Source organism: Corapipo altera, unplaced genomic scaffold, assembly GCF_003945725.1.
Source record: "Corapipo altera isolate COAL_440 unplaced genomic scaffold, ASM394572v1 97, whole genome shotgun sequence".
NCBI lineage: Eukaryota > Metazoa > Chordata > Aves > Passeriformes > Pipridae > Corapipo > Corapipo altera.
In genome coordinates, this window is record NW_020884998.1 from 1,070,307 (window position 1) to 1,095,614 (window position 25,308).

The following is a 25,308-nucleotide window of genomic DNA, read 5'->3' on the forward strand; positions in this document are numbered from 1 at the left end:
TACAGGAAACTTCATTATGTGCAAGGGGGATAAGTTACAGTTGTAAATTTGCAAATTTGAATTTCATGCCTGTTACGTGTTTAAATTTCCTATGATAACGCTGTATTAATGTAGTTTCACCATGGAATATATTAAGAAAGGCATATTACAGGACTGTAGCTTTCATTTTTATGTGAATATGATGTTGCATTAAAACTGTATTGTTTATGTAGATATTTCTCCAAAGCATGGGCAATGCAAGACTGTTAAAGCCTGACAGCCACAAGGCTGCTAAGTCTCATATTTTTCTGACTTAGACTGATGATGGCAGTAAAGCATGGCTGGCTTTTTAATAACTTGCCTGCTGTGGAGTTGCTAACCCAGTTTTTGGTACGTGTTGTCATTAACCTTGCATTTGCGTTGCCACTGTCAAAATACAACTTTTTCCTCTGCTGTGTTTGTCATTTGTTTGTTGTGTTCCCCCATCTGCAGCTGGCAGCAGGGAAGGAACTGAGTGAGAGTCCACTGCACAAAACTTCTCCTGTCCCCTCTCCATATTGCACTCATGGTTACTGCATCTGGGGAAAAGTGTGGGGTTTTTTCCTAATGCCAAATATTTATGGAAAAGGCTGGTGTTCATCCTATTTTTTGGGCTAAAGACACTTCATGGTCTTTTGCAGGCTATTTGCTGGCACTGCCTGTGCATTATCCCCTGCTGGTTTTCCTCCAGACTAGGGGATTCTGCCACATATTGTATTTTCTCTCCTGTGCAGCTGTGAGGTATCTGGATCCAACCTGGCTGATGCTCCTTTGCTGAGCGCAGATGAACAGAGACTGCTTTGTGGTGACCACTTGAACTTGATTCCTTCTGCCAAAGTGTCCAGAGTAGCGCCCTGATGTGGCAATGTACACAGAGCCGAGTATTTTTCCTATTTTGTGCTGACAAATGGGTTCTAGTGGATCTTGTTGCAACTTAAGACAGCTGTCCCCCAATGTCTCAAGCCGCTGCAATACATCCAGCATATACTAGCATAAACCACTGAGAGGGGCAATTTTCAGCTGGCCTGTGGCAGGCCATGAACTGCAGTGGTGGAGAAACAGGCATGTGGTTTTTTTATCAGCTGCTGCAGGGGCAGGAATCTCGAACAGAAAGGCAGAGCAGAGAGTAAGGGATAAGGAATGCTTTCAACTATCACAAACCCATATAGAGGAGTCACAGCCCTGTGTTTTCAGTGGTGCACTCCTTAGATACATTTAGGCATACACAAGGCTGGCTGGCAGAACAGAGTATATCGCTGGTGTCCAACTACTCATTTCTTTACTAAAATTAGCATCCTTAGAGGGAAAAGCTTGCACTTTTAGTAAGTACAAGGCTTATTTATTAACCAGAGAAGGAAGTGTGACTAATGTAAACATGTATCCTTGAGGATGGATCATCATAAGCAACTATTTTATAATTTTAAAAAATGATAGTAATTCGGCACTCCTAAATGCTTTCACCCTGAATGATTTAAAAATGTGATGTCATTATTTGCAATATTTCCTACAACATGGGCTCAATGGAGTCCTATGGATAGTGTAATTACTGGGAAGGCACTGTTCAATGCTGTTGAAAATGTCAAAGATAGTACACTGCAGTGTTTGAAATGGAAAGTAAATAGAACATTCAAAGTAGCACTGTGGTGGCAGAGCTCTGATAGAACCAAAAGGAGTGGTTCAGAGCCGTCTGTGCATTGGCAATGCTCTCTGCCACTCCTGGCCAGTGCCTTGCAGCAACACTCTGTTGCTGCTCTTTTCAGTTCCCCAAAAACCTAAGGGGGGTGGATGGTCAGGGAGTGGAAGGAGGAACAGCAGGGCTTCCAGGCTTGGATAGCGTGCTAGAATTTGGCCAACACACAAACTGGTGAACAGAGCCAAGTCGTGTCCTGTTAGCTTCTCCCAGCATTGTGCTGGAGAACTTCTAAGCCAGGAAGAGGATGTAGCTGGAAGTAGTGGCTGGAGTTGATAGCAGAGTAGAAGATTTAGTGAGAAGAAGACATTCTTCTCAAGGGGAGCCTTTTAAGTGTCTGTAAATTCATAAGGAAATGGTCCCCAGAGCTGGCATTTGCCTTGATCTTGGAAAAGGATTAATGGGCTTTAGACCAGTCTGTTGCTAAAGAGCAAGAGAGTTTAGAAAGGATCAAAGAATGGCCAAGGGATCAGTTAGACCACAGTGTGTGTTTACTGGAGTGCCTGGATACAAACTTAGGAGCTTCATTTTGACTTGCCAATTGGAGACTCTTTTTACTAGCCTGTTTGCACTTTAGGTGTAGCTAACAAACTATTATGTAGCTCATGTAGCTCTACAACAAACAGATCAATACATTTAGAACTAGGGATTTTATCCTTGTACTAACTTTAGCGTTGATATAATACTCACTGCAATGATATTGACTGCAGCCAGGTGGTGAACGGACAGTATAATATGGAATAATTGCCTTGCTTTTTACCATAAAAGATTTTTCTGCATTATAAGGCTCTGAGAAAAGGTTAGTACCTAATAATAGAAAAGTTTTGCTTATGTTATGTTTCAAGCATTTGTCCGTCTAGTCTTTGTAATACACACAAGCATACCTAGCCTAGTGACACCATGGATTGAGTCGAAGAAGCAGTTTTCCTATACAGTTGATAATCCACAAAAGCCAGACTCGACAATTTATTACATCTTTGAGCAACTTTGCTTGCATGGAATTTGATGACACCGATAATGTAAGTCAAACTGTGCCAATTACATTTGCAAGATCTGACCACATTGGGTCCTTCTGTACATCTCATTTTAAGTGGGAAAAAGAGTGCTATCTTCATGTGCCTGACATAATCCTGATTCTTTTAAAATCAATAGCAAATATTCACTATGACTTTTGGGTGCTCTATTCCTTTTGGGGGTTAGGGCATTACTGAATTACTTGACCATGTAATTATTTTTCTTTAGTGTCCTTATACCTGTGTGAGTGGAAGTAGGTACCAAGTCATGCTTAGGCTCATGAACCACATCTTCTGGTTGAATAATTAAATGTCTTGAAGCTGGGAGTTCAGTGAGTTTTGGATTAGTCCCCACAAGCTTTGAGGTGTGTTCCATAGGTTCCTGAAATAGAGCAGTGATAAATATAGTTGTAGATGGGGCTGAAGTGGGAATATAGGGGGCTACTGCAGGATTATAACTTTATTTATGCTAACACATGTACCAGCTTGTTGACTGAGGAGCATCTCCAGCATTTGCAGCTGTGACTTTTGTATAGCAGAGACAATTGTGCAGATATTGGGGTTTTTTTATAATTTGGTGTAGAGGATATGAAGTCATTTGACAACTTTATTCCTTTAACAAGTTGGATAATCATTTGTGATTCACAGTTTTATTCACTGGAGGGGTTATTAATTTAAAACTTGCACTCTGTTCCTTATCAGATATTTATTGACTCATTTACACTCTACAGAACATTATTTGAGTAAATCACCATGCTGTAAACTTGCCTCATTAACAGGTTTATTGCTTTAGCAGGTACTTGCTTAAGTTTCCACTGCTCCATCATAAAACATTCCCAGGCATGGAATACATTTTTGAGTGAGATAATATACTGTATAGACCAAAGTGTCCATATGGGATGTCAAATACATATAAGCGAAATTAAAAAAAAAAAAAAAAAAAGATGTTTCTTCTTGCAGACCCGAACAATCTTGTGCAAAAGTACTTTTTTCAACTGCAGGATATTAATGGAAGACAAAACTAAGACACTGTTTGACCTAGAGGTCATGAAAGGAGAGCATTACCATTTTCTATTCTTCCAAGGGAGAAACATTTCACTAAAGGTGAGATCTGAAACCCACTGAGTCCAAGGAATTTCCATCAAAACTGAAAAATTAATAATTACCTGATTTTGTTTCTCTTCCTGTTTTTGCAAAACACTGTCTTCCCACAAGATCAAGTCTTTATATCTGCAGCAAAGATGCCCTTAAAAACCTGTTGTGGTACTTGTGGAATGAATAATTATGCTAACAGCAATACCTTTCTTGTTGTAGATGTTTGGATGACTATACTAATGGGAAGTAGACTGATCCCTCTTTTTAAGGCAAAGCGTGTTTCTTTTTATAAACTTTAAATAACAAGGCACCTATTGATAAGACTTTCTTAGAAATTGGACAGTATAAATAATCAACATGTTGTGTCATATAAGAATCATATAAAATACATGTAAATTTTAAACATGAATGTGATAAGAATTTTTGACTCTGTAAAAAGTCTGAAAAATGCTTTTACAAGTTGCAATTCTACCCAGTAAATAATCACCCTAAAATGATCTCATCCTTTGAAACAGCTCTGACCAAAAGTGTATTCAGGCTTATAAATGCTGATTTTAGCAAACAAAACAAGTTTTTTCTTCTGAATGAATAAATCAAAGTGGTTATGAGGGGGTCTTTAAAAGATATTTCCTAGTATAAAATCTTGCATCTCAGTTGTTTATGAGGTCAGTTTGCACTCCAAAAAGCATTTCAGAAAGCCTCTAAAATGTGTACTCTGTGTGTTATACAAATTCAGAGCAATGGTAGGTATACTTACCAAGTCCAGCCACGTATAACAGTTTGTTTTTTAACTTTTTTTTTTAGCCATTTAGCAGATATCCACCTTTGATCAATGACATCTCCTTTTGGCTGCCTTCTGAGACATACTCTGAGAATGATTTCTATGATTTGGTTCGAACCGTTGGTGGAGACTTGATAGAAAAGGTTGTCCTAGTGGATGAATTTGCCCATCCAACGTAAGTAAAACTTTTAATACCTCTTTCCTGTGGTCAGAATATAAGTGATTCTTGGGGCGTCCTGTGCAGGGCCAGGAATTGGACTTGATGATCCTGATAGGTCCCTTCCAACTCACCATATTCTATGATTCTACGATTTTATGAATATTTTATTTCTGTATACCAAGAAATTCTTGATTCTTACAGTATTTGCATATTTCATTTTTTAGTTCCAAAACCTTTTCACAACAAAAGAATAATTATGCTTACTTAAAATTACCTGTGTTTCGGTTTTGTACTGGTACTGAGCTTCTGGTATTCAGACCATCCTAATATCTTGTGCTCAGTTAGTCACAGAAAGAGTGAACAACTGCCTTCCTCAATACGTCTGGCAGTGCATGACGCTCCTGCCCATAACATGTCTGATATTCTAGTCCTGCTCTTCGCTGATTGACTGGTTTTGTCTTGTTCTCTTCCGTTCTTCTTCTCGTCCCGATACACTAGTAGACCTTTACTATAGATGTCAGAGCCAATAATGGTTTGTTGCAGAATACTATTGTTGGTGTTCAACAGGGAGAAAAAAAAAAAAGACTTCATTCCTTTTTTTCTGATACTTATTTATACACTGTTGAACAATCTCTCAGGTTTCAAAACACCTTATGGATATAGCAGCACTGATATGACCATGGAGTGCACAGGGTACTTGTCTAACTAATACTAACAGTTGTGTCAAAAACTGACAAGTAACAGCTATTACATATGTGCTGTTTTTCAATTTGCTGTTTCCAAATAAAGAGATAGAAAAGCTACTAACTACCCAATTTTCTAAAATTGAGGTTTAAAATAATTTATCTTCTTTGAGACTTTTTTTTTGGTGCTGTAGAAAGGCAGATAATAAACCTAACTGCAGTGTTTTTTGAAGATGACAGAAAAATGCTTCATGTTGTGCTCCAAAAACTTATAGGTTTTTTTATTTTCTTCTTCATCCAGGCATTTGACCCTATTGTTCTATTGAATTTGATGTGTGATGCAGACCAGATGAACAGATTGTTCTATGCCTAGTTTTCATGGTGGTTCAGTGGATTTTTGGGGTTTTTTTGTTTTTTTCCTTTTTACCCTTTTTGTGTGGTGTTATATGTTTCTGCTGCGTGAAGAAAGCGAAATGCAAATGGAATGGTCATCTGAAAGCTTCGAGTCATTAATTTTTGCATGGTTCTCACGCTCACATAAATGGCGTGTGCAGCAGAGGAATATAGGTTAGGATAAGATAATAAGTACTATTAATTGTAAAGAACAACAAGACTATCCTTCAGGGAAATCCAAAAGTAAGTTTGTTGCATGTATGGATAACTTCATATTGTCACTTGGAGTGCACAATCGTATCAGCACAAGTACATAGACATTGAAAACTGATTACACAGATCCTGCTGAAAATGTATTTTATTATTTTCTATCATGATGATAGAATACAATCAACATTTTTAGTAAAAATTGGGATGTTCCATTTGTGGAACTAGCCTGTCCACTCATTCATGCTGAATGACATGACCTGACTTCTTGCTGCTTTTTGTCTACATGCTTCCCAGTGCTACCAAACAAGCAGTTATCTTTGTTGTTATATCATCTCTTAGGGGAAGATCCTACATTTAATGTAAGCAACGCTACTGAGGCTGAAGGTTTGGAGAAATCTCATTCCCTGCTCTCTGAAACAGAGGCAGTATTATTTTGTGATTACTCTTGCAGCTTACTGGAGAAATCCAGATACACTGTGAGGGCCTGCCAGCAGCACTGCATCAGTCATGGCTCAACTCATAGGTTATTCTTCTCTTCCTTACTTAGAATAGTGTGCCATACTAGTAGAGTGGTGAGATAGGGCCAGGATTCACTCCTCTGGACTTCTACTATGTGTGTTTTCTCCTTTGATACGCTTTGACACATCCGGAACATATATCAGGGATGACAGATGTTCCTCTGCAAAGAATGAACCTCTGATACCCTCTGTGACTTCTGCAAATAGATGAGAAAGATGACTGCTCACTGAGAATTATCACACAGATTTAGGACTAGTATTGTTCTCTAAAACCGTTAAGCCCTCACTCAGCAAACATCCAGATATGTTTTGACACTATAAGGAGGAAAAACTTCTCACCGTCATGTCTGAAGAATTTGGGATGTGACGCTAATGGATTATTGTTCAACTGCAACAGCAGTAAAATAAATCTTTCAAAATGCCCCATTAAAAATCAGTTATTCCGAGGAGATTATCTACCACATTAAAAACAGAATCATAAATAAAGAGTGTAACATAATGGTTACTTTACCCTTTCTCCTTAGAACAGGACGTGTGCAGATATGTAACTTTTGAGAACTGATGATGTAAGCCATATAAGTAATTTTGTCTGATCTCTAAAGGCTTTGGAAGACTAACTGTTTGAAAAGAGTTTTCTACTTAGTCTTAATTCTAAGATAATCGTCTTCTTATAGGAATGATACAGTGGCTTCTTTAATTCAGTGTTGCAGAAAAGCTTCTGGGCACAGAAATTAACATAAGAGATCCTCAGTGTTGCTATGGATCTGTGTACTACAGATCGAGATACTTTGTAACCATTGCATTGAATTTCTAGTGAATCAGGTGTGGACGATGGGAGAAGGGTACCTAGGATAGGAAAACCTGCAGTGCTGTTGTTTTGCATGTTAGTTACAAGCAGCTTAATAAGTTCATGCTTGTAGTTAATCACTTCTAGAATTTAAAATTAAGATTTTTTTTTTCATCCTTTAAAAATTCCAGTTTCATGAGGAATTAAGACATTTGGTAGTCTTACTTTCCTTCTTAAACTACCTTTCTTAGTTATAGGACTATAAAGATTGGAAACCAGAAAATGTTATACAAATAAAACTAATTTATAACACAGAAAGGGGTCTTTAAATTAAGATCTTTTATAGAGGCTGTTTGTGTGATATTGCTTAGTTGCCTTCTCTTTGGTTCAGAAACCTTTCAAGGTTTCACAGGGCTTCAGACTGATATCCATGCTCCAGTACATTGCAATTATGGTGTGTATTAGCAGTAAGAATGTATTCCTCTACAGGGAAAAAGAAAGGGGAGGGAAAAAAAGCATGAGACAAGTAATTGTTTTAACAAGGAAGAGATGCCTGAAATCAAGTAAATCAAAGAAAGTCTTGATTATCCACTTTGTAAGGTGATAATGTTGAGACAACTTTCAGGCACAGATAATTAAAAGATACAGCAGGAAGGAGTCTCATTGCTAAAAAGCACAAATTTAGGAGAATGCCAAGTTACTCTGACAAGGTAATTAAGAACCGTTCCAGCGTAAATGCATTTTAGGTAAACTTAACAAAAAAACCCGAACCAAAACCACAGCATTGAAGTAAACTGAGTAATGTGTAATTTGTGAAGAAGGCTTTCCAGAAAATAAACTTCCTTGTTTACTTTTGTCTGCAAAAATTTTATTTTCTTTTCCTTACAGTGGAAACTAGTTATAATGGATGCCAGGATAGTGGGACTAGATTGATCGTAAAATCTGTCAAGCAGAAAGTTATTTCATATTGCAGTCAAATGTTACTTTGAGGTGGAAAGATAAGCATTCCTTATTAGAAAATAATGTACCAGCAGTAGTTAGAACACACTGACATTTCTGTATGTAGCTCTATGGAATGTTGTCGTTCCTGGAAATTCCTGTTCACCAGTGCTACAGGTGGACCTCACAGAGCAAAGAGATCTATGTGCTCTGTTCCAAGCTGAGAACCAAGTTTTAGCAACTAGATTGAGGTAGATAGCTTTTGTGTAAAGTGGTTCTGAGTCAAAAATTAACCGTTGGGATTCTCAGCAGGAGTCCCCTGATCCACAAGAACTTCTTCCCTTTTCTTTCATCTCAGCAATTCCAAACAGATCTGCCTATCCCAAATGCTCTTTATGAATCACAAGTGTCAAACTAAAAGGAGAACATGGACTTCTCAGGTGTCTGCAATCCCCAGACATCTCCCCACATTACAGATGTGTGTCTGCACAAGGTATCACATGAAAGGATGGCCTGTTGGTCTCAGCTGTCAAACAGCAGCTGCTCGGGGGCTTTAGGTCTGCAGTTATACTGGGAAATCTGGGAATAGGGGATCCTTGAACAAGAGAGATGTGTCACCTGTGTGAAATATGGCTATTGCCTTCAGAACATACATCTGAGGGAGGGAGCAATTAGTACATGACACTGAACTGGTCAGAGGGTAATTCTGTCAGCTGTTGATACCTTACCATTGCCTGTAGCATAAATGGCCATTACAGACAGAATGTGGTTGGGAAAATATCACCCAATTTTTAGGACATTCTGGGAATCTAAATGTTGCTTCAAGCTTCTCCTGTTAATACAGTCCAAGTGTAACTTCATTCAAGATGAATAATGCAAAACATGACTGTAACACACCTGTTGTTCAGGTATATAAAGAATCACCTGGCATATATGAAAAAAAAGTGTGACTTTGCTGAAGTGCCAAGGAACTTGAGTAAAACTGTGGTGGTTTTGGCAAGAACAGGAGCAGGGCATCTGTAAGGTAGGCAGAATAGAGAAGTATTCCTTTCAGTGAGCAAAACATTTTCCACAGTCCATCTTGTGGATTTCAGCTATCTTACCTTGGTGTATTAGCTTCAAACAGACTTTCATACATTTGGTTGGTGGAACATACTTTTCTGTGCATGGTCTGTGAAATCAGTTCACTGTGACTTGCCTGAAGTTGTCCTATGCTGCATGAGCCATGTAACCAGACACTGAAAGGCAGTGGCTCTGTTTCTGCTACCTCACTGAATTATTTCCTTCAAATCCTTGGAGATCTTTAAGGACCTTTAAGCATTGCTGTGCAAATACATGACGAGTGAGGATTTGTAGCTGACATTTTTCCCTTTGGAACGTTTTAGTGAACAAACATTTGCAAAAACAAAGAGGGTGTTTTGGACTGTATTGTTACTAAAGGAAGAAAAGAAAGTGAGGGGTTTTTTCATCACTTTTTGCAATGGCTGTTTTATGCTCCATATCTTTAAGTTTGGGCCTTCTACTACTCAGCTGGTCTAAGCTGTCTAATCAATATCAGAAAGAAATCTCTTTTCAGTGGTCAAGACTTCTCCAATTTTGGAAAGGAAACAGGTTTCACAGGGAAAAAGAAAGGCTGACTGAATGGCAGTCAAAAAGTCAAAAGGTCTCTGACCCACTATGAATAAGCAAATCCAAACTGCTGCCATGCAAAGAATCCCAGGGAGGGCAGTGTCTTGCATTTTGGTACACACCTGGCCAAAGTAATAGAGGAAATACTGGCTAGTCACACATAGTAGAATATGTGGTAGAAGTGGCACAAGACATTGGTAACCCAAGTTGTCCCTGATGAAGAGGACAGAGAGAGCCAGGGGTGATACCTGTCCCCTACAACGCAGCACCACAAAGAGAATCCGGAAGTGCCAAGGCTGCTTATCTTTGCTTTGGGTGAGCCCTAAAAATGTTTTTTCCAGCTTAGCATGCCATGTCTCTCTTCTGTAAGGTACCTTCTGTAATCTCATTAGGTGTGATGGCCTCACATCCTCATTCTGAAAAAGTATTTTCTGCATTTTGCAGTTTGTTTTCCTACTGGTCTGAGACCTAATTTTTTAAAGTTTGATACTATAATATCTCTTTTGTTAGAAAGATAAGGGAAGGAAGGAGGAATATGGCTCCACATTTTCTTTTGCAAAAAAGATACATAGGTAGGCTGAAAAAGTTATACAAAACTGTAATCAAGATATGCACTGTGTCCTCAGTGGTACTTAAGAGGTAAATTTTTAATCAGAACAACTAAAAATACTCTGAAAAAGCAATGTGGAGACAGTAAGGGGGGAAAAATTGATTTGCTGCATTTTGACGGCTATGCTGTTAAAAATATAAGTGGGGAATAGGTAAGAAAGGATTTATTCTTGCCTTTGAGTCAATTACTTGCACACGTCTGGGGTGAGATGTGCACATTTGTCACAGTCTGTTAAATGAAGTGAAAGGAAATGCATTGGCTGCTGTGAAGAAGGAAGGTAGGTGCACTGTGGCACCATCTTTAGAGACTTTGGGAGTACTCAGATGACCTATGTCTCTTCCAAGCAGTAAAAGGAACAGATCTGACAGCAAAGAGTCAGATCCTGTTGACTGCTGTGTTGTGTCAATGCACGCCCCTAGCTCCTTGTTAGTATATAGAAAACACAGTGTAATAACGTAATTTCATTTTTATTGCCAGATTTTGAACTTTTCCTTATCTAGATGGAGATAAAATCAAATACTTTTAGGTCTGGTGTATTTATTAAAACTGGCTTGGTTTTGCCTTGCTTCTGGAACAGGTGAATTAAGCAGAATAATTCTTAAGTGCTTCTTTCTGCTAGTATTACGCAAATTAAAACAATCAGTTCAGTCCCTGAGCACTGTGTTTTTCTTCAGCCTGAGCACTTTACAATTTGCTGAGGGATTCTTTGAGATTACTTTTAACTACTGAACTGGCAAAGTCCCAGCAGCAGCTTCTCTGCAGAAAAAAACAACCCAGAAGCTGCTTTTGATAGTAGCTAGCAGAGGATCAGTTTTCAATTAATGAACTATGTTCTCCAGCTCTGGATTTTTTTCCCTCTCTTTTGGTCACATGAATGTAAGACTAATATTTTTGAAATAGATTAACTATTCATGGGAGGCTCTCTCAGAGGATACTCATTCACTTTTGAGCCTTTCTTCAGCTGTCACAGTAGAGCATAACTCTATAGTGGCTGGCTAAAGCACTACAGATGTACCCCCAGACCATCTTCTCTTTTCTCTTTCTTGTCCCAACCAGGATCAGTGCCACCTGTTTTCTCTTGAGAATAAGAACCTTTTCTGTCCTTCCTGCTACAGTCGTGCTGATTGCAAGGTCTTCCACATGTGTCATGGCAATGCCAAGCACAAATACAGGCTGGGCAGAGAATGGCAGCCCTGCAGAGAAGGATTTGGGATGTTGTTTGGTGAGAAGCTCCACATGATGCACCAGTGTGCGTTTGCAGCCCAGAAAGCCAACTGCACCCTGGGCCGCATGAAAAACAGCGTGGGCAGCAGGTCAAGGGAGCATTCTGCCCTTCTGCTCTGCTCTCATGAGTCTCCACCTGTAGTGCTGCTCCCCAGATCTGGGGTCCTGGAACTAGATCTTTAAGGTCCCTTCCAACCCAAACCATTCAGTGATGATTCTATGATTCTTTTACCTTGTGGGCATCAGCTTAGAAAACATACATGTAATGGAGTTTGCACTCCTGGTGTGTGCATGTCAGGCATTCCCCTGTGCCCTAGACCAACCCAATGGCCAGTGGTGTTTCACACAGAATCACAGAATCAACCAGGTTTGAAAAGATCTCTGAGATCATCGAGTCCAACCCTGTCAACTAGACCATGGCACTAAGTGCCTTATCCAGTCTCTTCTTAAATACCTCCAGGGACCGTGAATCCACCACCTCCCTGGGCAGACCATTTCAATGTCTGATCACTCTCTCTGTAAAGAATTTCTCTCTAATGTCTAACCTAAACCTCCCTGGGCACAGCTTAAGATTGTACCCTCTTGTCCTACTGCTGGTTTCCTGGGAGAAGAGACTGACCCCCCACCTCGCTCCAACCTCTTTTCATGTAGTTGTAGAAAGCGATAAGGTCTCCCTTGAGCCTCCTCTTTTCCAGGCTAAACAACCCCAGCTCCCTCAGCCTTTCCTCATAGGGCCTGTGCTCCAGTCCCTTCACCAGCCTCCTTGCCCTTCTTTGGACAGTCTTCAGCACCTCAGTGTCCTTCTTAAACTGAGGAGCCCAGAACTGGACATAATAGTCAAGGTGTGGCCTAACTAGTGCTGAGTACAGGGGCAGAATCACTGCCCTGATCCTGTTGACCACACTATTCCTGATACAGGCCAGGATGCCATTGGTGTTCTTGGCCACCTGGGCACACTGTGGCTCATGTTCAGCCTCCTGTTGATTAGAACCACCAGGTCCCTCTCCTCCTGGTTGCTCTCCAGCCACTCTGTCCCCAGCCTGTAGCACTGCAGGGTGTTGTTTTGGCCAAAGTGCAGGACCCAGCACTTGGTTTGCTTGATTCACAGTTGGAGTGGCCCCAACTACTCTTCAGGTTCTTCCTCTTCCCTGCCTTTTTTTCCTTTGAACAGCAGCTGTGTTGAAATAACAACTCCATTCTCATAGCAGATCCTACTTAGAGGTGGTCAGGGACTTTCTGGCCAAATTAATATAAACACTGGGCTGCTCAGAGGGAGATGCTTTATGGATTCTACTCGTGTCCCACCAGAGCCCAGATAATCTACCACCTGAGTTGGTGAGGTTTTCATCCCAACTACCTAGAGGTTTAAAGGAGCCTGGGCTTGCTCTCTATGTCAGTAACTACGAGATAACACTGCCATGCTGATTGCTACGTGGCTTCAACATGTCTTCACTTCCCACTTTCTAGCAGTCATGATGCTCTGCTGTCCCCAGCCAGGACTGAGACTGTCAGAGTTTAGCTTTCCCAGATATCCTGCACAGTAACAAGGATATTCATGAAGCCCCGTGTAGCCATCTGGTAGGTCTTATTTTTTTTCAGGAAACCAGACTGAAAAGCTTTTAATTCCTCCTTTTCCTCCCAAGCAAAAACATTCCAGGTTGTAATGAATATAGAGAATAATTGAGTAAATATGCACATGTATTTTTTTAAAAAAGACTTCTTCAAATATTTTAGAAATTTTGAATTTCAAACACCTCTGTTCCAGCTTCTTTATAGCACCTACTGGATGAAGTCGGATAGAAAAAATGAGCATGTTCTTCTATAGCACAAGCCAGAAAGTATTGTTTGATATGGAGGTAGACCTTTTCAGTGCTATGTTTATTATCTCTACATGTGCAGACTTGCGATCTGTCTGCATATCTTTGTTAGGCATCCTTTTCAAAAGTATTTAAGTGCCTGGCCTACAGTTTTTGAATTCCAGTGGGGATTCAGTTTTTTTTGGGTTGCTTTGAGAGTCTCCCAAATAGAAGTTCCCTGCCCAAATCAAAGAGTGTAATGAAAAACTGTGAGAGGAGTGACAAGTGGGACAGAGAAGTCTTTCCTGGAGAAAAAGCAAGCACTTGAACTGTTCTAAAAAAAAAAAAAAAAAAAAAAAAAAAATTTAAAAAATCTTGCCTTATACAAAATCAAGTGAGTTCTGTGACATGTCTTTTTACACAGCTTGTGATTGCCAGTTCAGACCCCTGATGCCAGTGTTTATTTGAAGACCATCTGGTTGAAAAAAAAAGAATAATCAACAGATGGGGAAAGACAGACTCCACCTTCTTTCCTGTCCTCGGTGTTCAGACAGGCACCATGCAAATAGCTGTTCTTAATGGGTTGCTATTGAAGTCTAAGAGTTCCTTCAAACCACTATATTCAAATCAGTTGTGGGGCAGACAATGTTCTGCTTTACTTTTCTTTGCTCTTCAGAGACTTCACCAAGAGAATTGCCTTTACTAACTGAAAATAATTTACTGTTAATGAACTTCAGTAGGAGTCCTGTTATTCTTCTTTGGTGGGAGCCTGGTGGCTAACACACAGGCTTGTGGGAGGGTTGGTATTCAGGAAAGGAAAAAGATAAAGTAACCACAGGTCCCATTAGAGGGTGGGGGGAAGCACAGCCCTGAAAGTGTGATGCATCACTAGTGATATTCCACAGGAAATGTAATCACCCTTCACAAGTAATGCGGAGAGACGAAAACTTAAGTACGTGAGCCACAGAGAAGACAAGTGTCAACTCCCTTATGTGTTCAGGCAGACGCGGAGGATAGACTTGCTCTATAGAAAAGGGATAGCTGGAGTCACAATGAATCATTTCTAAGAGGCTGCTCGGCTGAAGAGCTTAACCTTTCTTCATCATGTCAACCTGAAGTCAGCCATTCACCACCAGTTCTCAGATGCAGCCCAGAAATCTTTGCCACAATTCCCAGAGCACTTCACAGGAGGCATCACAGGAATTAGCAGGGTGATTTATTGACAAGCAGTGGGATGGTGAAAAATGGCTAAAGGAGTCAGCTACCACAGGATGCACAAGCGATAGCAATAGGCTTGTGAGTGCTTCTGAATTCAGAGAAATCCTAGTGAATTGCTAACCTTGTAGACCAGAGGTTGAGACTGCTTCTGTGCAGAACTGTTTTTCATAGTACGTAACTGTGAGCATATTAGAGTTTGAGAAACATTGCAATCAATGGCTGTGACTGTCAGAGAGAGAGTGAAAGCTTTTGTAATCACCTTTGTTAGAGGTGAATATTGTTCCTCTCTTTCTACTCACTGAAATAGTTTCTTCTGCCTATGGTGCCTTTGCTCTGACTCTGCCTGATGCTGCCTGGGATGCTGATTGCTCGGCTCTGCTTTCCACCTGGGGGTGGGATGCCATACTCTTCCTCTCTTTTCTTGATCTCTACTCCTGCCTCATCCATTCTCCCACAATAACACTGTAGCTGGCAGCTTCCTGAGCAGGCTAGGAAGTCAAGATGAACCAGTCCTGTCAAAACCTCCAGTGATGGATGCCTGTGCTGCAGACTAGGAATCCCTGCAAAGGAATATGGGTGGGGGACGGAAATGCGTTTTGGCTAGGTGTCAAATCTGTACCTGAAGCTAGTTTTTCTTTAATACAATAGATATATCCTTCATGTAACTTTTGTTCCACTCCTCCTAAATCAGTTTTTAAATGAACTTTAGTGTGACAGTATGGTGTGCTTGTTTTCTGTACTGTCCTAGCAGTTTGAAGAAGCAACATATCTGTAGTGGATCCTGAGTTTCTCTTGAATTCTTGACTAGAAATCTGCACGGGAAGGTAGAGATGGTTCTGTTTGCTTATATCTTACAAGAATCTTCCTAACCACAGACAGCAGCCACTGTACCAAGGCAGTCATACCACGCATTTCTTGGGATGATGAAGGATCTGGCTGTCCTTTGTGTGTTGAGAATTGCGTGTGTGTGTGCCGGCACATATTGCACTCACAAGGCTTTCTCAGAAGTGTATTGAGGGGGATAACGTGGTGGCCCAGCCCCTAATTCTTAGGCTAGATTCAGCCAAACGTACATTCTGTAAAGTGGCCAAGATGGGAGATAGGAGGAAAAAGTCTTTATATGCTTCCTAGTACTGCTACCTAGAAAAGTGATGGATTTGCACTAAATAATTAATCCTGCTTTTTATATTTTATGGATCCAGAATATATTTTTGTAGGGACAAAAACCCTATAGCTAGGAAGTATTTCTTAAACTGAGTGAAAGCATTAAGTAGCTCAAAGGTTGCTTATCTCCATACTGGAAAATGTCAACATTTAGGCTGAGGAGACAAGATTTTCTTTAATTTCAGAACAAATAAATGTCAGCGTTCCTGAAGCAGATCACACTGTGTTTCATTGTTTTTTGTGTTTGATGGATATTTTATTTTAACCTACCAGTTAATTTTAAATAAGTAATTTTAAAAAATTGTGACCAAGTTCTATCAAATGCTAAACATCCTCATCTCTGAGTAAATTGGATAGAAATTGATGGGACTGCACACCCAGTAAGATCTGTATATTATAGAGGTAGACCTGAACTGCAAAACTTGCATCTGGATGGTGACTGCTGCCGTACCAAATTCTTCCAGAATTCAGGTTTCTGCCCTGCTTCTCTCAAATGCTGCCTGGTAACATTAATATTAACACTAACACCATGCAACTGATCTATTATTTATCAGGCATCACACAGAAATGCAAGGGAAGGGTGCCTTTTAAAAATCAGTCTGAGGATGGAGAAAAGATTTATGTTTAGTATTTTCATGCCTATTAGTACACATGTGGGGCAGATGAATAGTAAGGAAATGAATGACTGTTCATTCTTTGTGAATGAACACCGGAAAGGAGATAAATGAAACTGATTTAATGTAATTCTTGTGGGTTTTTTTTATTACCTTGATATATGATGGTTTCAGGATTCTGAGCTGAGATATTGCCACTCTCATTCTGTGGACCAGAGAGACATAGGAGGCTGCAGTATTAAGTGGCATGTCTGACAAGCCATAATGGAAGTTTAACAGTCTAGGTGAGAACATTGCTTTCAGTTGTGTTGGGTAGATGAGGTGTGTATTGAACAAGTGAAAATCAACTGGGATGGTGCAGTGGATTCAAGTTTTTCTTGAAATAAATGGCTAGGCTCAGTTACACAAAGCCAAATGTTTTACTGTGAGTTATGTCACTTAGGCAGACATTTTTCTTAGTGTCTGCTAACGCAGTTAATACTGGGTTTGACTTTATAAAATGAGTCTTTATTTCTGGGCTTCTGAGTGTTAGCAACTTTCACTGAAATCACTGGGTACTGTGGGAGCTCCTTTTCATTGTAATTATGAATAAAAAGAACATCTACAAGAAAATAACATATATGCACATATTCTGTGATAACCAATTAGCCAAAGCTGTTGCAAGTTTGATGGGCAAGAGATAAAACCTGTGACTGGTCAGACTATCAAATGGAGGAAATACTGTGCTCAGTTCTGAAGAACACTTGTTTGTTGACCCCTGCTTTGTTTGCATAATGTACAGTCAACAGAGTGCAGCAGCACCACAGAGATGCTGCAATCATGGCTATTAGTTTTAATTGAAGAATTGTATACTTAACTCAAAGCTTACAGGTAATTTATTAAGGTGATTAAAGAATGTACTTGATGAGTAGGTCAGGCATACACTGAAGTAATGTCTTGCAAAACACAACAGTAGAAAGAAAAATACCATATCAAGGAAAATGTTATGTCTTTTAAACAGTATATTATAGATTGTAAATTAAAATGTCCCATGTGACCTATTATCCACGATAAATTACTATTCAAGTGTAGTGGTTTGTTCCAACACATTCCACCACTTGCAAATGGAGAGACCATTTTGGTTCTGGAAAATACAATTGCTAGAATAAGTAGACTTGAAAATAAAAATACACTATCAGCAAGCCACCTGAAAGTTATAGTGAAAAGACAATAATACATTTGGAGCACTTAACTGCACTTTGTTCACAATCAGGGTTGGCACAACATATTTCTCCTGAGTGTCATCCTAAAGAGCTCTTTTTGTTGAAAATACAATCTGAAATTCTCAATAATTTATTATTCTTTTTCCTCCTTATAATAGGGAATTTTCCACATTGGAGAAAGGGATAATATTAGTTGTTGAAAAAATGTTCTTCTTTGCATGACAGTGAAACTCCCTGCAGCTTTCAATGAAGCTGACAGTGTGACGAATGCAAAATTAGGACCTCAGAGCTCCATCCAAAGCCCACTGAAGTCAGTAGAAACCATCCCATTGGCTTATGTGGGGTTAGGATCAGGCCCTTTTTGGTTCCCTTGCTCGTTAGAAGCCAGTCTGTCTGCAGAGAGCACAGAGTAATTTTTCTTCTGGGAACCGGGACTTATTGCCAGTGAATTCAGTTCTCGATTAAGAAATACGATGACTGTTGTTAGAAATCCTCTTGTTATTCAGGAGGGACGTGCTGATATTTGCTCAGTAGAGTAAAGTGGTAGTTAATAATGAGATTTGCGTTACAGTTGCATTCCAAAGTCCTTCCAGTTTTCTGATGTTTTGGAACTACAGAAGGCACCTAGATGTCATAGCAATACACTTGCACTCTGCTTAGCCTCATTTTTATGCATTGTGTAAGCTGCTCACCTCTGACTGAAACATCAATCATCCCCAACTTTGTTAAGGACAAGTAAAAATATAGATTTATTATCAAATTTTCTCATACTGCAGCACCAGACCAATGAAGTATAGGACATGAAAGACCAACTAAGGCTGTAACTAAGAATGTGGGATTTTTTTCCACTAGATGTGACAATGTCAACTCTTGCAAGCGTGCAGCTAGGAAGGAAGGGAGGGCGGAGGAACTAACCATGGCTGACTTTGACTTTGCCAAGCTGAACTTTCACTTTGTATTGCAATCATGCCTGGTTTTTCTGGCTAGGAAATAGGTTCCTTGTTGTTTGGTTTGCTGTTTGCCATTGACACTCACTCGAGGATGCTGATAGGGCTATCAGGGTTTCCATTACTGAAGGATACAGGATGCTCCCTTTACAAAGAATCTTACTGCCTTTTGGAGACCCTGTCTTTAAAAGGAATATATTTGCTTTGGAAGAGGCTCTGTGAGTTTGCTTATATAGTTGACAAAGATGCAATCAAGGTGTACTGTTCTTGGCCTTTGTTCTTTTCTGCAGTTTGTTCCTGGATTGCAAAAAATATATCCCAAGATTAATAACTTTTACATGACATTAAGAGATGTAATGGCAGAATGGAAAATAAACTCTCAGATGACTAAACAGTGAAGACTGGTTTGCTTAAGCATTACTAAGGGCTGTAAGTGAACTGAGACTAGCTCAGTTGTTTAGAGCCTGGTGCTTATAATGATGAGGTAGTGGGTTCAATCCCTGTATGGGCCATTCACTTAGGAGCTGGACTTGATGGTCCTTGTGGGGTCCCTTCCAGCTCAGAATATTCTGTGATTTAGTGAGCTAAGTAAGATTACAAAAAGTTTACCTTAAATGCAGAAGTTTGACTTCTCTAATCAAGGCTGCTTGATAACAGCCCAAGCATGCCTTAAAGGATGCACATATACTTTCAGACGGAAAATCTGTCATGTATCTTATACCTGCTGTCACTGAGCGGTTCTGGTACCAGAACAGTCCTGAAAACCCAGGGAGTGCTGGAGTAATCCAAGGGGTGTCCCCCTAGCTGGGTGTCATGTAGCCAGCAGTAGCAAGACTAGGATGCTACGGAGGGTGGTATATGAAATCATTCCCTAAACTGTTGGGAAATGATATCTTCATTACAGAATGTTTCTCTAATCTCCATCTGTTAGTTACTGCTTATTACTGTAACTGTGCGGATTATTTGTATATGTATCCAATTGCAGTTTAATCCTCTTGGTTCTTGTCATCCCTATTATTTTGTGCCATTGAGTCCTAAAGGTTATCCACCTTTTCTTTTTAAAGTGTAAATTTGAAATGTGATTTGGTTCTGTTTGACTTTGTATTAGGAGGGCAAGTAAAAAATACTTCCTAATTAACTTCCACCATATCCTGTATATTTATTTAGTCCTATTGTCATCTGTCAGATAAACAGCCCTGATCTTGTCAGTCACTCGTAATTCAGTTGTCTTTCTTGACTAATAATTTTTGCTGTCTGACTGAAGGACCCTTTATGTTTTTAGATGTGGAGGTCAGAGGGAGCCTGTATTCATGATGTTGACTTTAATGCTGACTTTTATGCTATTATAATATTTAAAGTGTTTTGTTTTTCTTATTCCATTGGGAAGATTCCAGTTTTTGTTTACTGTGTTTTTGCTGAGCAAAATTCTTGATCTTTTGTGAGATGGTGTGACGGGCTTTCCTGCAGTGAACTCTGTATTATGTTGCTGGATTTTATTTCTATCTGTTTTTTGACAGTAAGTTTTGTGATCTGGTTATTTACACTATCTTTTTTTACCAGTGTTTCTGGTCTGTTCTTAGTCAAAGGCTTGACTAGATGTTGGGATCAAGAGATAGGATGAAAAGAAAAAGCCACCATTCATCTTGGGTAGTGTTGCCTCAAGTGGGATATTTTTTTTTCATTTGTTGTCAACAAAAAGTTTGGACTATACTTTAATTGCTCCATTGTGGGTTTTTTTTTTTCTTTCACGCTTTGATTCTGTGTGTAAGCATGTGGGTTTTTCCCTCTGATCATTTCAGTGATCTGTTGGCAAAGGCTGAAAAGCACTTTCTAAATTATATATGGAACTGGTAGCAAAACCATAATAAAATATGTTAATCTGACACTTTTTAAGAGAAATTCCTGCCACCTCCTTAAGACAACCTGAGACCTTTCATTCCAGTGCTCCCTGAGCTCAGCCTGGCTCCTCAATTGCAGTAGTGCCTACTCAGGCGCCTTTTCCCTGAAATTCTATTGAACTTCTGCTGAGGTGCAATGTTTTAACACCACAAAATAGCAAATAGTGATGATAACAGATCAGTAAAAATGTCCCTTAGCATACCAAAGCAGTTAACCTACTGGCCTGGGAGCGTTGGAGAGAGTTCAGTTCTTTGTGACCACCACAGATCAGCCTGAAGAGTCTGTCTCTCCATATTTTTCCAGTGGGGTTTCCAACAGCTGATCCTCCAGTGCTGCTTCCTAGGTTGCAGCTACAGGACTCATCAAGGAGCAGTCTCTGGCAAACACTTTTTTGTTAGGTTTGACTACAGTATCAACACAGCAGATGTTGTCAAAGTAAATAACCCCAGTAAATTGTCTGCAAAGCCCAACCTGTTCCACATGAGTTTGCCCCTTTATGAGTGTGGATCATATGAGTTCATAATTCCAAAGTCTCCCTGAAATTACAGTTCTGTTGCTTTTGCCAGTGAGTAGCACAAAGACCTGAGAGACCAAAGTTGCAAAGGTGACTAAATAATTCCTCATAATTTTAAGGTAATTATCCCTGTGAGCTAAATGCTGTTCTTTTAATAAGAGTTAGAAAATATGGTATTAATTCTGCTTCTGCTTTCTAGGGGGTTTCAGTTTCAGCCACACTGATGGTTGAGCTCCTACCTTCTAAAAATGTATTTTGAGCATGCAAAGAAGTTCATCTGAGCTGTGGCTAAATCTGAAATCTTCTGCTGGCTCTCTTCCTAGCAGTGCTGGGACAAGCCCGTTTTTGGGATGCTTCTTTGTGCTGTGTTTTAAAATGAGAGTGTATTCCCTCCTTACTGAGAATGTTTTTGTGGGGTTTAGGGTCTTCTTTCTCAGCACTGGCATTTGCCTTTTTGTCTGCCTAACCCCCTTCCGTCCCTCTCTCCCCAGTTTTCATTTTCAGTTTTTTTTGTTTATGTTGAACTTTTGCCTGCTCAGCTGCAGCACAGCTCAGTTTTGGCAGCCCGCCTTGTGGTGTACAATTCTACAACTTCTGCTGCTGAGCAGCATGTTGGAAATTGCTTTGAAATAAATCCATGTTGGACCAAAAACAGCATCTTTGTTGTTACCCCCTCAGAACAATTTGGTGCTATAATTGGAACTCTCATCTGAAATAAATAAACACAATGTCAGATCTATAGGTGGATCTGGATGCATAGTCAGTGAGATAGATCTACAACCCTGCCCTTGGAAGAGAGATGCATTTGCAAAGTGTGCATGTCAGTTCTGGTGCCTTGGGACAGGTTAGGGCTGGAGGGCAGCCCCAAATCCCCGCTGGGCCATCTTGAGATCCATCAGAGGAAATGTTTACTCTGTGCTGCTCTTGACATAAATTTGCCCTAAGTCTTGTGTTGCTTCCACTCTCATCTTTGGAAAACTGATATTCAGGGTCAAAAATAGGAGGCTGTGGCTCCACCATTCTACTGATGCTTTACCTGTCCTTGGATGGCATGTGGGAAGGGAAATGAGGCTGTGGGCTTTTATACTCCTTTTATGTGTAGGCTGATAGCTGCACACAGTCTAGGATTTCCATTTCAACGTGGATATGCAGGAAATTCAGAGAAAATTGACAGGAATAGTCAGAGCAAGAGAATGACTGAGAAAAACAATTCTGGTAGAGACAATTTGGTAGATAAGTATGAGAGAGATTTAGAAAATCGTGGGTGGGCTGGACAGGATGGGTAGAGAAAAATGGTTTCATGGCTTTTAGTACAGAAGGGAAGCGTGCCTTAAATGAAACTATTAGGAACCAGCTTCACAGCAAGCAGGAACCCTTTGCAGGAGGGTGACAAAGATGCCAAAAGTTAATCTGGGGAGACTGGAGTTAATACACAGAAATATACTGAGACATCAAAAACACATAGAAGCAACATGCATCTCAGGAATGGGGTGTGTTGAAAATGGAGTTGGAGCTCGGGAGAGTACTACAGGCTCACCCTAACACACATGCACATTGGCTTGGTTTTTAACTTAAGGTATCCGGTTCTCAAGGCTGTTTAACTGTGTGTCTGGGTGTGGTGTGATGGTGTGATCTTTTCTGTTGCAGATCTTTAGTCTGTTTCAAAACAGCCATTCATGTCTTCTATGGTGTAATTCCGTAACTTGAAATTGTTTTTCCCAGGGCTTTGCAGTCTGGGCATTTTTGCTGTGGGCTGCTGCCCTTTTCCCCCTGAATTCTCATATTGTTGTTTGATATTTAAAAAACAGATTTCCTGAAACCTGATTATGTTAAAATCTACTGCTGTAAAAGTTTAAATACACTTCATGCTCCTCTAATTGAGAAACGCTTAGGACACAGAGACTTAATATTGCTTTTTCAAGCCAAAAATATGGTTGCTGTTTGTCTGTCATGCCAGTAATGGTTCCAAGCGTCTTTGTAAATTCAGTCAAGACACAGTCTACTGCAAGCCAGGAAAGCAAGGGATGAGAAGGTACTGATGAGATGAAAGTGAGGTGGAGAAGACCTGCAGCACAGCTAATTTGCAATTAGCATCTCCCCACTGACCTGTTGTCTGCCTGTCCTGCAATTCTAAAGGAAACAGAAAGAATTTGGTTCGAAAGGATGCTAAAGATGTCTGTAGGAAGCTGTCAGGGCTATGTGTCTGTGGTGCCAGCAGAGGAGGAGCAGGTCGTGCCCTGTAAGCTTCTGCGGAAAGACTCATTTAGCACAGCTTGATGGGAATTGGGTAATAGCAGTATGTTTGGAGATTAGATGGAGGAGTAAATGATGGATGAACTGCATTGCCCAAAAAATACTGTATACAGCTGTCATGCCTGTGTTCTCAGGATCAATAGCTGTCGTAACAGTGAGTAGTTATCCCTACACTGTCCCCTTCTCCCCGACACTTAGCTCCCCATTGCACTCCTGTTGCTCAGTGATGTAGTAGCACCTATGAAAAAAAGATGAAGTGGTATAGATTGCATTTTAAACATAAGTGGAAATCCTTTTTGGTTTTGCTGTGTTTTGGGGGGGGTTGTTTTGTTTTTTTAAGAATCATTTTCCATTGCAGTTCCTTTCTAAACCTCCAAATGGACTTGTACATTTTTTGAGCATAATAAAATTAGTGAATTGGTGTTTTTTTTCCTCCTGCTTTATCTGACAAAATTCCTTCTTCTCCTTTTGTATCCCAGCATTTCTGAGGAACTGGGAATATTGGTACTGGCATTAGAGAAAAAACTCCAGGAAGAGGCTTACTGGCTTCTTCAAACATTGTGTAAACCCAAAGCTTTCAGAATTTATAAGATAAACCTTTTAGAATTGGTAAGAATTGGGTCACTTTTTGTATTGCCTCTTCTTGGTCTGAAAAAGGGGGACTTTGGGGACCATGTTGAATTGCTTCTTTTAGAAAGGTGCCCCAAGATCTGTGCCATACTGTTTTTCCCTGCAGTGATCTGCAGTTCTGTGTCTGTGAGCACAGGAGGGATGGAGACAAAGGCAGTTTCTCTGCTTGTGATTTCTGGACCTCTTCCCAGTGGGAACTGTGTTCCCCTAACTGTTGTCCGTGTGGTCACTCAGCTCCTTATTCCCTATGATTTCTCAAAAGCTACTGGTTTTCTGATAACTTTTCTTATACAGGCTCCAAAGATCTGCAACCACTCCATCCCACTAGAATTAACCCAAAGGAAGACCCTTAGTCTATGGCTTGGCTTTGCTTTGTGCTTCAATATGGACAGTATCTTCTTACTGTTTTACCCACCACTTCACAGATGAGTGTTCCACTGCTTGATGCTTTCAATCTGAAAGAAATCAGTTTCTGACATCACCTTAACCACAGTCTACATATGATGATGCTTATTAATAACTTCCAGTGTAGCACTATTGCATAGAAAACTAAAGAGCCACTTCTGATGCCCGGAAATTTTGGTGGACACTTGTGTGAGTAAAAGTTAGCCAGTCATAGAACTGAGAGAAAACATGGCTGAAGGAGTTTTTTCTGTGCAATTCCTCTAAAACTGTCTAGACAAAATAATTTTTTCAGGTAGAACTTATGCAGCAAAAAACCCCCAGATTTATATGCCATGAATTTAAATTGTATACTAAACTTCTGTATTACATTTTATATTAAATTTTGGACTCTTTAAAGTGATTATCTTTGAACATTGATACTTTTCTATAACTCAATTATTTTTGTACCTAATAAAATTCTAAAGAATTTGATATTATTTCTTAGTGCTTAAAACTGTATTGCCTAGTATTACCATTAAAGTAAGTTATTTAAACTATTCAAACCGTTTATGTGAGATTCTTCTCTTTGTACGCCTTCAAACCTTCATAAAATCCCCGTTTCCAGAAAATCTGTTGCTGCAAAAAGGCACATGCTTGTGCCCTTGCCTGATTCATTTTCCAACCTTTACCATGCCCTGAGGCTACAGACCTGTTCCTGATTTTGATTATGTTCTCCAACCTTCTGGTAAAAGCACAGTTGACATGATTTCAGACTGGGTTGCTCAAGGTTTTATCCAGTTTGCTCCTGGAAACCTGAGGATGGAGATCGTGCAGCCTCTCTGGGCAACCTGCCCCACTGTTTGACTGTCCTTATGGTGAAAATATCTTTCCAAAATATCTGATCTGAACCTCAGTTAATCTAATCCAGCCTCCATCT

General features: G+C 40.0%; 1 protein-coding gene across 5 annotated transcripts in view; it reads left to right on the plus strand.

Annotated features, from left to right (window-relative positions):
- Window positions 1-25,308, plus strand: part of FARS2 (phenylalanyl-tRNA synthetase 2, mitochondrial) — a 233,810-nt gene that overhangs the window by 153,725 nt on the left and 54,777 nt on the right. For all 5 annotated transcript variants that reach the window (XM_027666787.1, XM_027666792.1, XM_027666790.1 and 2 more), the window contains one exon: window positions 4,621-4,772. In XM_027666787.1, coding sequence (XP_027522588.1) covers window positions 4,621-4,772 — 152 coding nt within the window. The remainder of the gene's footprint in view (window positions 1-4,620; window positions 4,773-25,308) is intronic.